The sequence below is a fragment of the Ornithorhynchus anatinus genome, chromosome 20 (assembly GCF_004115215.2).
Source record: "Ornithorhynchus anatinus isolate Pmale09 chromosome 20, mOrnAna1.pri.v4, whole genome shotgun sequence".
In the NCBI taxonomy this organism is placed as follows: domain Eukaryota; kingdom Metazoa; phylum Chordata; class Mammalia; order Monotremata; family Ornithorhynchidae; genus Ornithorhynchus; species Ornithorhynchus anatinus.
In genome coordinates, this window is record NC_041747.1 from 4,704,834 (window position 1) to 4,717,536 (window position 12,703).

At 46.0% G+C, this 12,703-nt stretch overlaps 1 protein-coding gene across 8 annotated transcripts in view; it reads left to right on the forward strand.

Moving 5' to 3' along the window:
* The first annotated feature begins 7,011 nt into the window (after positions 1-7,011).
* Positions 7,012-12,703, forward strand: part of NBEA (neurobeachin) — a 395,298-nt gene continuing 389,606 nt past the window's right edge. For all 8 annotated transcript variants that reach the window (XM_029048269.2, XM_039914901.1, XM_039914903.1 and 5 more), the window contains exon 1: positions 7,012-7,325. In XM_029048269.2, coding sequence (XP_028904102.1) covers positions 7,098-7,325 — 228 coding nt within the window. In that variant the 5' untranslated portion in view covers positions 7,012-7,097. The remainder of the gene's footprint in view (positions 7,326-12,703) is intronic.

The following is a 12,703-nucleotide window of genomic DNA, read 5'->3' on the forward strand; positions in this document are numbered from 1 at the left end:
AAACTTACAAAAAGTGCCCCTGCCCCCCTGCTCCCCGAAACCATCGAGTCAATGGACAAATACATAGCAAGAGGGCAGATGTCAAGAATTTGAGGCTACATTTGTTAAAATTACATTTTATAAAACAAAACTCTACTGTTGTCAATAAAACTAAGACAAGATTCCTAAATATTGAGGAAAAGCACTGTGCCACCTACACCTCAACCCTCATAACCTTCGGTAAATTACACCACTGCTGCTAATAGAATCTGAAGCAAGAGGATCGTAGCACAAGCTGAAGGAAAATGTTCAACTTTGAGAAAACATATCAAAAGAAAAGATGTGAATTAACAAATTATTCAGCAAGTAAGATTTAAAATACAGCCAAACTATTCTGTTAATATACATTCATCTTACAGCGCACTGTCAAAACATTTTTAGGGAGCTTTTTCAGGCCCACACTGACAAATCTGGGGAAGGTCAGAACTGGTTTTCTGGCCACATATGAAAAATAGATACAATTAGGCAGGAGACATCGCTGGGATAGTCATTAACACTAACTGTACTTTAAAAATCAATTCTCTCTTGGAATAGTCTAAACGCCATTTAAACCAACAGTAATTGTATGATAAAAGCAGGGTACTTATTTGGGGAAATTCTTTCAATAAGGTGTGATTTATTTCCATGCAGTTTTCCTAAATTGCAGGGTTTGTGTTCTCGATCAACCCCAGGTTAAGGAAATTGGTACATGGAGCCCTTGCACATGCACAACCCATTTCTTCCAACTACAGAGCATCCTGTGATCTCAACAGGCCCCCATTGCCAGCCGAACATCCCCTGAACAACCTCCTAGCCGAATCACGTCTGGAAAACACACATCCTGACAGGGCTGGGTTTTCTTCCCTCCTGCCTGGAACTCCTTTCCCCCTTCAAATCTGCCAGACTGAAGCTTGCCCTATCTTTAAAGTCCTTCTGAAATCACATCCTCTCTAGGAGGCCTTCCCCAATGGATTTTTATTCTCCCCAACTCTTATTCCGCCGACTATTATCTCAGCATTTCTGCTCCAACTCCTACACTCACTGCTGTACATATCAACATACATTTCCTATCATTTTAAGTGCTTCTCTACATAGCCATTTTTCTTTTCGCTTCCTCAATCTGTGTATTATTTGGTGTCAGTCTCCCGCACTAGACGTAATTCTTTGAGGGCAGGGATGTTGCCTTCTAACTCTTTTGTACTCTTCCAAGTTTGTAGCTCAGTGCTCTGCATGCGATAGGCACTAAATAAATACTACTGATGATTAACTGACTTCCATTTATTCCACTGGACCTTCCTCTACTGAAAATGTTTATGAAATCTATCCCAAGAACAGTGACCAATGAAGACTACTGCCTACAAAGAATCATTAGTATTTCCAATCTAGTTTAAGTACAAATATATGACTTTGCCAACTAAGTGACCCTAATACTCCCAAGCATACTTTCCAAATGAGTTTTCTACTTTTCTTCAATAGTAGTTTTAAATTCATAACATTTGAGCAAACAGGTCTTCAAAATTAATATTCCGCAGGATTTCTCTTCATAGCCACAAAAGTGACATATTAATGCTTTCATACAGCGTTCACCTCAGTGTGCATTAACCACTGCATGTTTAGTTCAGATTGACTTTTGAATTATAAATTATTTCCAGGTTATTTCTTTCTGAGGCATTTTGAAATGGAAATGTTGACATAGTGAGGTGACTTGTCATAGAGAATTAATTTTCAGTCTACTTTTCACTTTTCTGTATACTCACCTGAGGCCTCCTTACAAGAAATGCAATTCTAAATAATATAAGGTTCACATGGTCTTTAATCACTATTCATGTATCGCGGGTTCCCGAGAATAGCATTTAAAACATGTCCTGCTTAAATTATTTGGAAAATCAGAAGGAAAAACCAAATGTTAAAATGATGCTGAACTGCACCATTTTGTTGCCTGTCATTTTCTCGTTAAGTACCTCTGGTACAGAGGTCTCAAATTAGCAATTTGCGGCTGCATGTGAGTCCAGCAGAGTGAATTAAAGTTGACCAGATGGCCATTCAGTCTAGATGCTCTTGCTTTTAAAAAAATAATGAATTTCAGTTGTGTGTGCAGGTAAGTGTTCAAAGATGTGAAAGAGTCCAGGTGTGTTCTGAGCTAGGGCAGGCTAAATCAATTTGGTCAATTTGCTGTAAACTTTTTTTTTAGTGGTATTTGTTAAGCCCTTACTAGGTGCCAGGCAGTGTACTAAATGCTGGGGTAGATACAAGCAGCATGGCTTAGTGGAAAGAGCATGAGCTTGGGCATTAGAGGTCGTGGGTTCCATTCCCAGCTCTGCCACTTATCAGCTATGTGACTTTGGGCAAGTAACTTCACTTCTCTGTGCCTCAGTTACCTCATCTGTAAGATGGGGATCAAGACTGTGAGCCCCACGTGGGTCAACCTGATTACCTTGTATCTTCTCCAGTGCTTAGAACAGTGCTTGGCACATAGTAAGCATTTAACAAATACTATTATTATTATTATTATTATTATTACAAGCTAGAGAAGCAGCGTGGCTCAGTGGAAAGAGCACGGGCTTTGGAGTCAGGGCTCATGAGTTCGAATCCCAGCTCTGCCACTTGTCGGCTGTGTGACTGTGGGCAAGTCACTTAGCTTCTCTGTGCCTCAGTTCCCTCATCTGTAAAATGGGGATTAAGACTGTGAGCCCCACGTGGGACAACCTGATTCCCCTATGTCTACCCCAGCGCTTAGAACAGTGCTCGGCACATAGTAAGCGCTTAACAAATACCAACATTATTATTATTACTAATCAGGTCGGACGCAGTCCCTGTCCCCCATGGGGCTCGTAATCTTAATCCCCATTTTTACAGATGAAGGAACGGAGGCACAGAGAAGTTAAATGACTTGTCCATGGTCACACAGCAGACAGGTGGCAGAGCCAGAATTAGAACCCAGTTACGTGCTCAACCCACAAGGCGATGCTGCTTTTCCACAGAAGTCTCTATCCCTGTTCTCGTCAAGGCTCTTCTTTGATTGTGTGGCTCTCGTGGCATTTGCTTAGAAGCACAGAATTGGAAAGGCTGTCATAAGATGCAGCCTCCAGCCTCTAAGTAGATGGATGCTTAGTGTCATCCATCCAGAGAGATGGGATTTATTCTTTGAAAAACAAAACAGCAAGAAAAAAAGCTCAGAGGGTGGAGTGTCCACAGTCTTCTTTAGAGATTTTTTCCACTCTTTTTTACCACTCTTTTTTTTTTTTTGAGATTTTTACCACTCTTAGCACTCTTACAGTCAAATTCCTCATTCTAACCCAACTCTCTTGCTGAAATTCAGGTTTATTTTCCCATGTTTGATCCTTTGTGGTTCTGGAGCACACTGACCCTGCTCATAAAAAATAAACAAACAAAAAACCCTTTATACCTTGTATCTTCCCTTTCTTCAGTCATTCCAAGTCTACTTCCTTGGATCCTCTGCAGTTTCTCTGAATCTTCTTTTAAAATGTGATATTCAGAATCAAAAACAAGGAGCTAATATCTGGGAGTACAGTTCAGAAAGTATTTTTAGATGAACATTTCCCCTCTAGGCTGCAGGCTCACTGTGGTTAGGGAACGTGTCTACCAACTCTGTTACATTGTATTTTCTCCAGCACTTGGTACTCTGCTCTGCACACAGAAAGTGCTCAATAAATATGATTGATTCAGAAAACTCTCTTTTATAATGTTTGCCTGAGTCAAAAAAACTGCTTTCCTGGAAAGCCTGCTTATCATAAAGTAAACACTGTTCACTGGAGAAGTCATCTGTATTATATAGGTTGCTTCAACTAAAACAGTATAAAGAGAAGACCCTTCAAGATAAACCGACACTTAAAGAGAAAAGTGAAGAGTGTACCAAAGCTAACGCTCATAACAAAAGCAATTTATTTCTTTTTGTTTCACCATCTTAAATTTTGTCCAGGAACATTGCACTTCTACCTCTTCAACCTGAACTCAGATTCATTTTGAAAAGCATAATTTAAAAATATGAAAAAATGAGTTTTGTATCTCAGGCAAAAGCCTAACTTTATTGGGACTAGAGGACGTAGAAAGAAGAAAATCCTCCTTTCTGAGTATACTATCCTCAAAATAGCTTCCTACTATACAGCCAGTGATGGTCATTTGTCAGTCCTCAAGCACCAAGTGATAATTAGTCCTGGGTAACTGTCATCCAACTACCTCTCCCTGGTGTAGAGATCTGTAAAATGGGGATTGAGACTGTGAGCCCCACTTGGGGCAGGGACTGCATCCAACCCAACTTCTTGTATCCACCCCAGTGCTTAGTACAGTGCCCGGCATATAGTAAGCGCTTAACCGATACCACAATTATTATTAGTACCTTGTGGAGGTGGTTTTTTTAAAATGGTATTTGTTAAACGCTTACTATTTGCCACACACTTTTCTAAGCGCTGAGTTGGAGAGGAGCCAGGGTGCACCCAGTGTTTTGAGGTCAGAACTGTTTACCAAGTTCTATTTAAAGTCGCGCGAGTGCATGCAGGGGTCAGCCTTTTGGAGCTGTAGAAGAGACCTATCAGACGCCCTCTAGTTTCTTCATCTCCCCGACAATGCACGATTCTTCCCTACGGCGTGTTGGCCGCTGCTTGGTCCGGGAGCTTTTCCTTTTGGGAGGCTGCAAGGCGGAGGGGGAAGGTGAACGGGCAGGGGAAGGCAAGGAGGAGCGGGAAGAAGCCTCCTGACACTCACTCAGTGGTTTTTTTATTGAAGGCTTAGGGCGTGCAGAGCTCTGTGCTAAGCGCTTGGGAGAGTACCCAGTATCCGAGTCGATAGACACTTACCCACTGTAGCAGGCACCAATGAGCCCCAATGCACCTGCTGACCTGTAAATATGATTGAATTAATCTCCCACCTAATATATAGGTACCCGAGGGGATGTGTCTGGGGCAGAAAGAAGGGGGCCGAACTCCTCCAGCTCGGGTTAGAAGGTCAATGTAGTCTTGACACCTCTGTAACGGGAGAGGTAGTAAAAAGTAGCCCCAGCATCTTGTCTGTTTTATGGTGAGGAGCCAATCCTCTGGCAAGAGCCCCAGTGCACCTGCTCACCTGTAAATACGGCTGAATGGCTCTCCCACCTAAAATGAAGGTACCCGAGGGGATGTGTCTGGGGCAGAAAGCAGGGGGCCGAAGTCCTCCAGCTCTGGTCAGAGGGTCGATGCGGTCTTGACACCCCTGTAACAGAAAAGATAGTAGAAAGTAGCCCGAGCATCTTGTCAGTTTTATGTTTGAGGAGCCGGTCCCCTGGCAAGAGCCTCAAGGCCCCTCCTCACCCGTAAATACGGCTGAATGGATCTTCCACCAAAAATGAAGGTACCTGAAGGGATGTGTCTGCCGCAGAAAGAAGGGGACCGAAGTCCTCCAGCTCTGGTCAGATGGTCGATGCAGTCTTGACACACCTCTGTAACGGGAAAGGTAGTAGAAAGTAGCCGAGCATCTTGTCAGTTTTATGGTGAGGAGTCGGTCCCCTGGCAAGAACCGCTCATGCACCTGCTCACCCGTAAATACGGTTGAATGGATCTCCCACCTAAAATATAGGTACCCGAGGGGATGTGTCTGTGGGCAGAAAGAAGGGGGCCCAAGTCCTCCAGCTCTGGTTAGACGGTCGATGTAGTCTTGACACCCTTGTTACAGAAAAGATAGAAAGTAGCCAAGCATCTTGTCAGTTTTATGGTGAGGAGCCGGTGCCCTGGCAAGAACCCCAGTGCACCTGCTCACCCGTAAATACGGTTGAATGAATCTCCCACCTAAAATGTAGGTACCCGAGGGGATGAGTCTGGGGGGCAGAAAGCAGGGGGCCGAAGTCCCCCAGCTCTGGTCAGAGGGTCGATGCAATCTTGACACCTCTGTAACGGGAGAGTAGAAAGTAGCCCGAGCATCTTGTCAGTTTTATGGTGAGGAGCCGCTCCCCTGGCAATAGCCCCCGTGCACCTCCTCACCCGTAAATACGGCTGAATGGATCTCCCACCTAAAATGAAGGTACCCGAGGGGATGTGTCGGGGGGCAGAAAGAAGGGGGCCGAAGTCCTCCAGTCTGGTCAGAGGGTCGATGCGGTCTTGACACCCCTGTGACAGAAAAGACAGAAAGTAGCCCGAGCATCTTGTCAGTTTTATGGTGAGGGGCCGGCGCCCTGGCAAAAAAACCCATGCACCTGCTCACCCGTAAATACGGCTGAATGCATCTCCCACCTAAAATGAAGATGCCCGAGGGGATGAGTCTGGGAGCAGAAAGCAGGGGACCGAAGTCCTCCAGCTCTGGTCAGAGGGTCGATGCGGTCTTGACACCCCTGTAACAGAAAAGACAGAAAGTAGCCCGAGCATCTTCTCAGTTTTATGGTGAGGAGCCGCTCCCCTGGCAAGAGCCCCCCCCCGGCAAGAGCCCCCATGCACCTCCTCACCCGTAAATACGGCTGAATGCATCTCCCACCTAAAATGAAGATGCCCGCGGGGATGAGTCTGGGGGCAGAAAGCAGGGGGCCGAAGTCCTCCAGCTCTGGTCAGAGGGTCGATGCAATCTTGACACCTCTGTAACGGGAAAGATGATAGAAAGTAGGCGAGCATCTTGTCAGGTTTATGGTGAGGAGCCGGTGCCGTGGCAAGAGCCCCCGTGCACCTGCTCACCTGTGCGGCGGCCTGGGGCTGGGGGGGGGGGGTGGGAGGAGGGCGCGCGGGAGGGGGGGGGCGGCGGCCCCGCCCCCCGGTGGGTCTGCGCAGGCGCGTTGGCCGTTACCGCAGGCAGGGGGCGGCAACATGGCGGCGTGAGCGGCGGCGGCGGCAGCGGCGACGACGACGACGACGACGACGTCGAGGCTCCACAACAACAGCGGCGGCGGCGGCGGCCGTTCCCTCAGCTTGGGCCCCGGCGGCGCCGCCGCCTTTTCTCCCGGGAGAGGCGGCCCCATCCCCGCCGTCGCCCGGGCGGGGGCGGCGAGCGTCCATCGTGCCGGGGCCGGAGGGCGGGCGGGCGGCGCCGGCGGATGCCGGTCCCGGGGGCCGAGCCGGGTGGAACGGGACCGTCGTCGTCGTCGTCTCCTCCTCCTCGGGGGGCGAATGGCGAGCGAGAAGCCGGAGCCGCCGCCGGCGGGGCCGCTGGCCGTCGGGGGCGGCGTTGGGGGTCCGGGGGAGCCGCGGGGGCCGGGCCCCGTCGTCCTCTCCGCCGGCCTCCTCAACCCCTCCGTGCCCCTCCGCAACATCCGGATGAAATTCGCCGTCCTCATCGGACTCATCCAGGTCGGGGAGGTCAGCAACCGCGACATCGTGGAGACCGTCCTCAACCTGGTAAGGAGGAGCGGCCGGGGCGGGCCGGTCCTGCCCGTCACGGAGGAGCCCCCCCCCCCCCCCGCTCCGGGTGGGGGGGGGCCCCTTTTTTGGGTCGCCCCCTCCCCAGGCCGGACACCCTCTCTCCGGGACCAGTCCCCCTCCGGCTCGTCGGGAGCGGCCGGTGGCTCTGACGCTCCCCAGCGCTGGGCACAGTGCTGGGCACTCGCCGCGTCAACGCTCTTATGAAATAGGTTTGATCACAGCAGCCCCTTGGAGAAGACCCGTCCCTCCCCCGTCTCCTTTCTCCATCTCCCTCCCCGGGCCGCCGAAACGAAACCCTGAGCGCTGCACCTCGCAGCCCACGGGGGGGTGGGGGGAAGGAAAATTGTACCATCCAAGCGCTGGGTCTCCCCTGCGAGCCCGTCGTTGGGCAGGGATGGGCTCTGTGTGTGGCCGAACTGTCCGTTCCGAGCGCTTAGGCCAGCGCTCTGCACAGAGGAAGCGCTCAGTAAATACCATCGAATGACTAGTAAGCGCTCAAGAAATACCACTGAATGAATGAATGAATGAATGAAAAAGAAATGCGGTTCTTCAGCCGTCTTTAATAGGGGCCGAACCACCACCACCTGACGGAGAGCGTGTCGGTCCTGTGGGTCTCAGTTTCCCCTCCCCGTCCACCGCTTTTTTGGGTAACACCAGCTTGAGTGGACAGTGCTTGGCACACAGTAGGTTCAGTAGTGTTTATGGAGCGCTTCCTATGTGCAGAGCACTGGACTGAGCGCTTGGAATGGACAGTTCGGCAACAGATAGAGACCATCCCTGCCCAATGACGGGCTCCCAGTTGAATCAGTAAATCCGGTCGGATGAATCTCCTACCTAAAATGAAGGTACAGAGGGGACGTGTCTGGTACCGAAAGGAGGGAGGGGGAGGGGGAAATCCTCCAGGTCTGTTTAGTCGTTGCAGTCCTGACACCTTTGTAGCGGGGGAGGTGCTAAAATGTAGCCCCGGCCTCTTGTTCTTTCCATGGTAAGGAGGAGTGCCTGCAGGACCTATGACTTAATGTTTTGTGCCGTCTCCACGAAAGGCTGAGGACCTCCGAGATACCCGAGTCCAATAGGAGTCAGAAGTGAATCATGATCAATTTTCTGTTCCCCGTGAATGCAATCACTGCAGCAAAGCTTTTGAAGCAGTTCGGTGAATGCCATAACCGTCTTGTTTTACATACAGTCATGGGTGGGAGGGCGTGATTTAAAACAGAACGGCAGTCAACTGACCAGTTGTCGAGGGTTGGAAACTCACCGCGTTTGGAAATGGAACTTTAAAGATGCATTTCGTTTTATTTTTTTGGTGCATTCAGTTTGGTCGAGGAATCAGAAGTATGCTCATCTCTGCCCGGTCGTGATAAGTGTTGGAAAGTCACGCGATCTCTTATTTAAGCAGTTGTTTTGCATTGGTCCTAGGCTGAAAGGTGAGAGCCGCAACAGTAGCAGTGGGAGAATTTAGATCGTTCTGCTGTTAATCAGTCGATTTCCCCCCCACCCCCCCACGACCAGAAAAAGTTAAAGCTGTGATTAGTTTTGTAGGTGTGGCAGGTCAGAGATGAGTTATCCCCATCTCATTTCCAGGCAGTTACAGTAAGCTTGCCTGACCGCGATTATTTATATTAATGTGAACACGATGTAACCTTTCACACAGATTACCCCGAGGAAATCAGCCTAACTTGGGGTGAAGTCATCACCTAAAGATCTACTGCTCTAAAAAGAAGGGGACTCTGATAATGCTATGAGCCACTCCGTTTCCATTTTTAGCTCACTGGATGGAGAAAATCATGCCACGGGGGTTGAGTACTTCATTTTTCCTTCTTTAAAAAGAAAAAGAATCTTCCTAAATCGCAGGTCTTGGTTATAAATAGGAAGGTGATCTGAGAATTCAAAATTAGTATAACTCTAAGTACTGTAAATCTGAATGTAAAACTCAGTATAAGCTCAGTATAATGTAAAAACTCAATAGAAGCTCTGTCATCTTACATTTTTAATCTGGCCTCTGTTTTTGTGTTACATGCCTAGAGGTGTAATTGCACAGAAAGGGAAACAAGTTTTAAGACCCCCCTTATTTAGTTGTAGTAGCAGATTTGTATCAGGAGAAGGTAGTAAAGCTTTAATGAGCTGGGGACTGATCTGAAGGGGAAACCAATTGAAAAGCTGCTGCAGTAGTGATGTATGCTGGATCATTCACTGCCTAACAGATGGACTTGCTAGATGTGCAGTGGTTCCAGAAAGGGAATGGAACAATTCTTTTTGATGTGAAAAGATAATGAATTTCTCTGCAGGATAGTGCAGTCCTAATGTGACTATATAACATACAAACCAGTAATTAAAAGTGTAAAGCCTGTAAATTTTAAGTACGGATCAATCATATTTGAGCGCTTACTGTGTGCAGAGCATTCCACCAAGCACTTGAGAGAGTACAGTAAAACAGAGTTGAGCGACTCGTTCCCTGCCCACGAGGAGCTTACAGTCTAGAGAGAGAAGTGAGGAACCAGAAGACAAAATTGTTTCGTCAATGAAATCCCTGGCAGGTCTTGATTCTGCATTATTGGTCTCGTTTTTGAAGGTGGAATTTTATATTTGGTCTATTTCTTCTGATTTCAAGAGCTGGAATGCATGTTGAGGGGTGAAACATGAGGGAAACTAATTCCCCAATCAGGAATGCTAAGATTCTGAGTGCTCTCTGTGGTATGTGAACGTCAGAATACAGCTACTGAATTGGGATCTCAGGGTTGATAAAACCTCTGATTTAAATCAATGGTGAAGTAGTTACACAAACTTTACATTCCATTATTCACTCGTCTTTATGGAACTGCACTGCTTATTATAAAAGCCTTTCTAAACCTGACACCTTAATTTTAGTGATATTATGAATAGCCGTCAAGCTCTCTGGTTGTCCAGTTTCCATTTTGGGGATCGAATCAAAATATTGTAAATCAAATCTTAACTAATTTAATTACTTGAATTGATTACTCAGTATTGAAATCGTAATACCCAATGAATTAAAGGAAAACTAGAAGAAAAATGAGGCACCTCATAGTGTGCTACAATATTAAGCTGTCAGAAGAATTATGGGACTGTAGAGATAAAAAGCAGCAATTTGGTTTATATATTTAATGGTATTCGTTAAGGCTTCTTACCTGTCACGTGGTCTACTAAGTTAAGCCCTGGGGCAGATATAAGATAATCGGGTTGGACGGAGTTCATGTCCTATAGGGGCTCACCCTCATAATCCCCATTTTATAGATGAGATGACAGGCCCAGAGAGGCTAAGTGACTTGGCCAAGGTCATGTAGCGAACAAATGGCAGAGCTGGGATTAGAATTCAGGTCCTTCTGACGCCCTTGCTGCCTCCCCTAGGCCACACTGCTTCCCATTTACGTGCACCTTATGTTAAGTTCTGCCCTTGACCCACTCAACTTGGGGAGTCAGGTTTGTCGCCTCTGAGCATCGTTGCCCTTCTTTCATTGATGAATAGTGTAAAATGGGTGATTTTAGGGACTGTTTCTTCAGGGTCTCATCCAAGATGTTGCAAGAGCTTTCCAAACCAAGATCGTATTAATGTTAAAGCGGAGCGAGAGCAGGACGGCTCCACTTTTACCATACCAGTGGGATGAGTTAGGGAGACTGATGGATCCCGAGACTCATCTACCATTTCCTTTGAATAGGGATGGTAACAGAAGTGTCTGGGTTTTTTGGTTATTTTTTTGAAACTTCTCTAGTGACTACATCAAAGTGAAACATAGCTTTAGCCACCTCAATCCTTGTATTTCACTCTCTCTTTGCGATTGGTGTTTGTCACATTCTCTGGACTTTGGTATGTTTCTCATTTTACATGTGTCTTTCCCATCTGGCTGTATACTCCTTCAAGTCAGGGGCTTTTTCATGCATCCATATATGCCCAAAGAGCAGAGTACAGTGCCTAGTATGGAGGAGGAATTCCAAATACAACTGATAATTATATCTTTCTATGTATTATGTCTATTTGGCATACCTATAATTTCTTTTAATGGCTGTTTCTCCTGATAGACTCTAAGCTCCTTACGGACAAGGATCACATCTACCCACTCTCTTGTATTGTACTTTCCCAGGCGGTTACTACAATGCTCTGCTCAGAGTAAGCACCCAATAAGTACCATCGATTGAATGGTATGGTGTCCGGATGATCACACTTTAGTATTAGTGTGACGTGTTTAACTTAATCCCAGCAACTTCGCTCACTGTGGATAAATCTTAAACTATTTTTTGCCAGTCTCTGGCCACTTTTGATAATAAGTAAGGATAATATTACTGGATATCCAAATCATAGGACAGCTACAGTAAAAAATGAAAAGGAATCTCTTTCATTTCATGAAGTATACTACAATATTCCTTGCCATTTCCCCTATCTGTAATTTATTGAAACGTCTGTCTTCCCATCCAGACTGCAGGCTCCTTGAGGACAGGGATTGTGACTACTGTATTGTACTGTACTTGTCCAAGGGTTTAGTACAGTGCTTGGAACACAGTAAGTGCTCAGTGAGTACCATTGATCCTGAATCATCATCATCCTTTTATTTCAGGGATGAAAGAAATACACAGGTATGGGACTATGGTAATATGTGAAAGACGTAGTGACAGCATAAGGCATTATATTATAATGAGTCCTAAGACTCCATTTAAATTTTAAAGTTTGGGTTGAAATGGTTCAAGATCCTGCAGACTAAAGTTTTAGTGTTTATAGAGCATCAACGAAGTACTTGATTCTGAAAGAAACATAAAACATGGACCTTTCTAGTATTGTATTTAACTGTGGTTGACACTTTTTGGCATTTACTCTTCTAGCCTTCTTTTTTAGTACATTTGTTGTGGTTATCCTGAAGAAATTTAATTGCTAGTAATGAATTAGCGAATGTCACTTTACTCGTCCACTCAACTGTATATATTTTCATTACCCTATTAATTTTGTTAATGAGATGTACATCACCTTGATTCTATTTATTTGCTATTGTTTTAATGAGATGTTCATCCCCTTGATTCTATTTCTTGCTATTGTTCTTGTCTGTCCGTCTCCCCCGATTAGACTGTAAGCCCGTCAAAGGGCAGGGACTGTCTCTATCTGTTACCGATTTGTAAATTCCAAGCGCTTAGTACAGTGCTCTGCACATAGTAAGTGCTCAGTAAATACTATTGAATGAATGAATAAATAGAGAGCGTATCTGTTGTTGTTTAAACTGGTACGATATTTTCTTTTCACTTTTAAATGTGAAATTGTTTTGTACATTATAATCTTTTCACTTCTGGTTGAATAACGGAAATAGTGACTTGCAGAATTGTTTGAGACGTTGTACTTAGAAACTTTCTTTAGG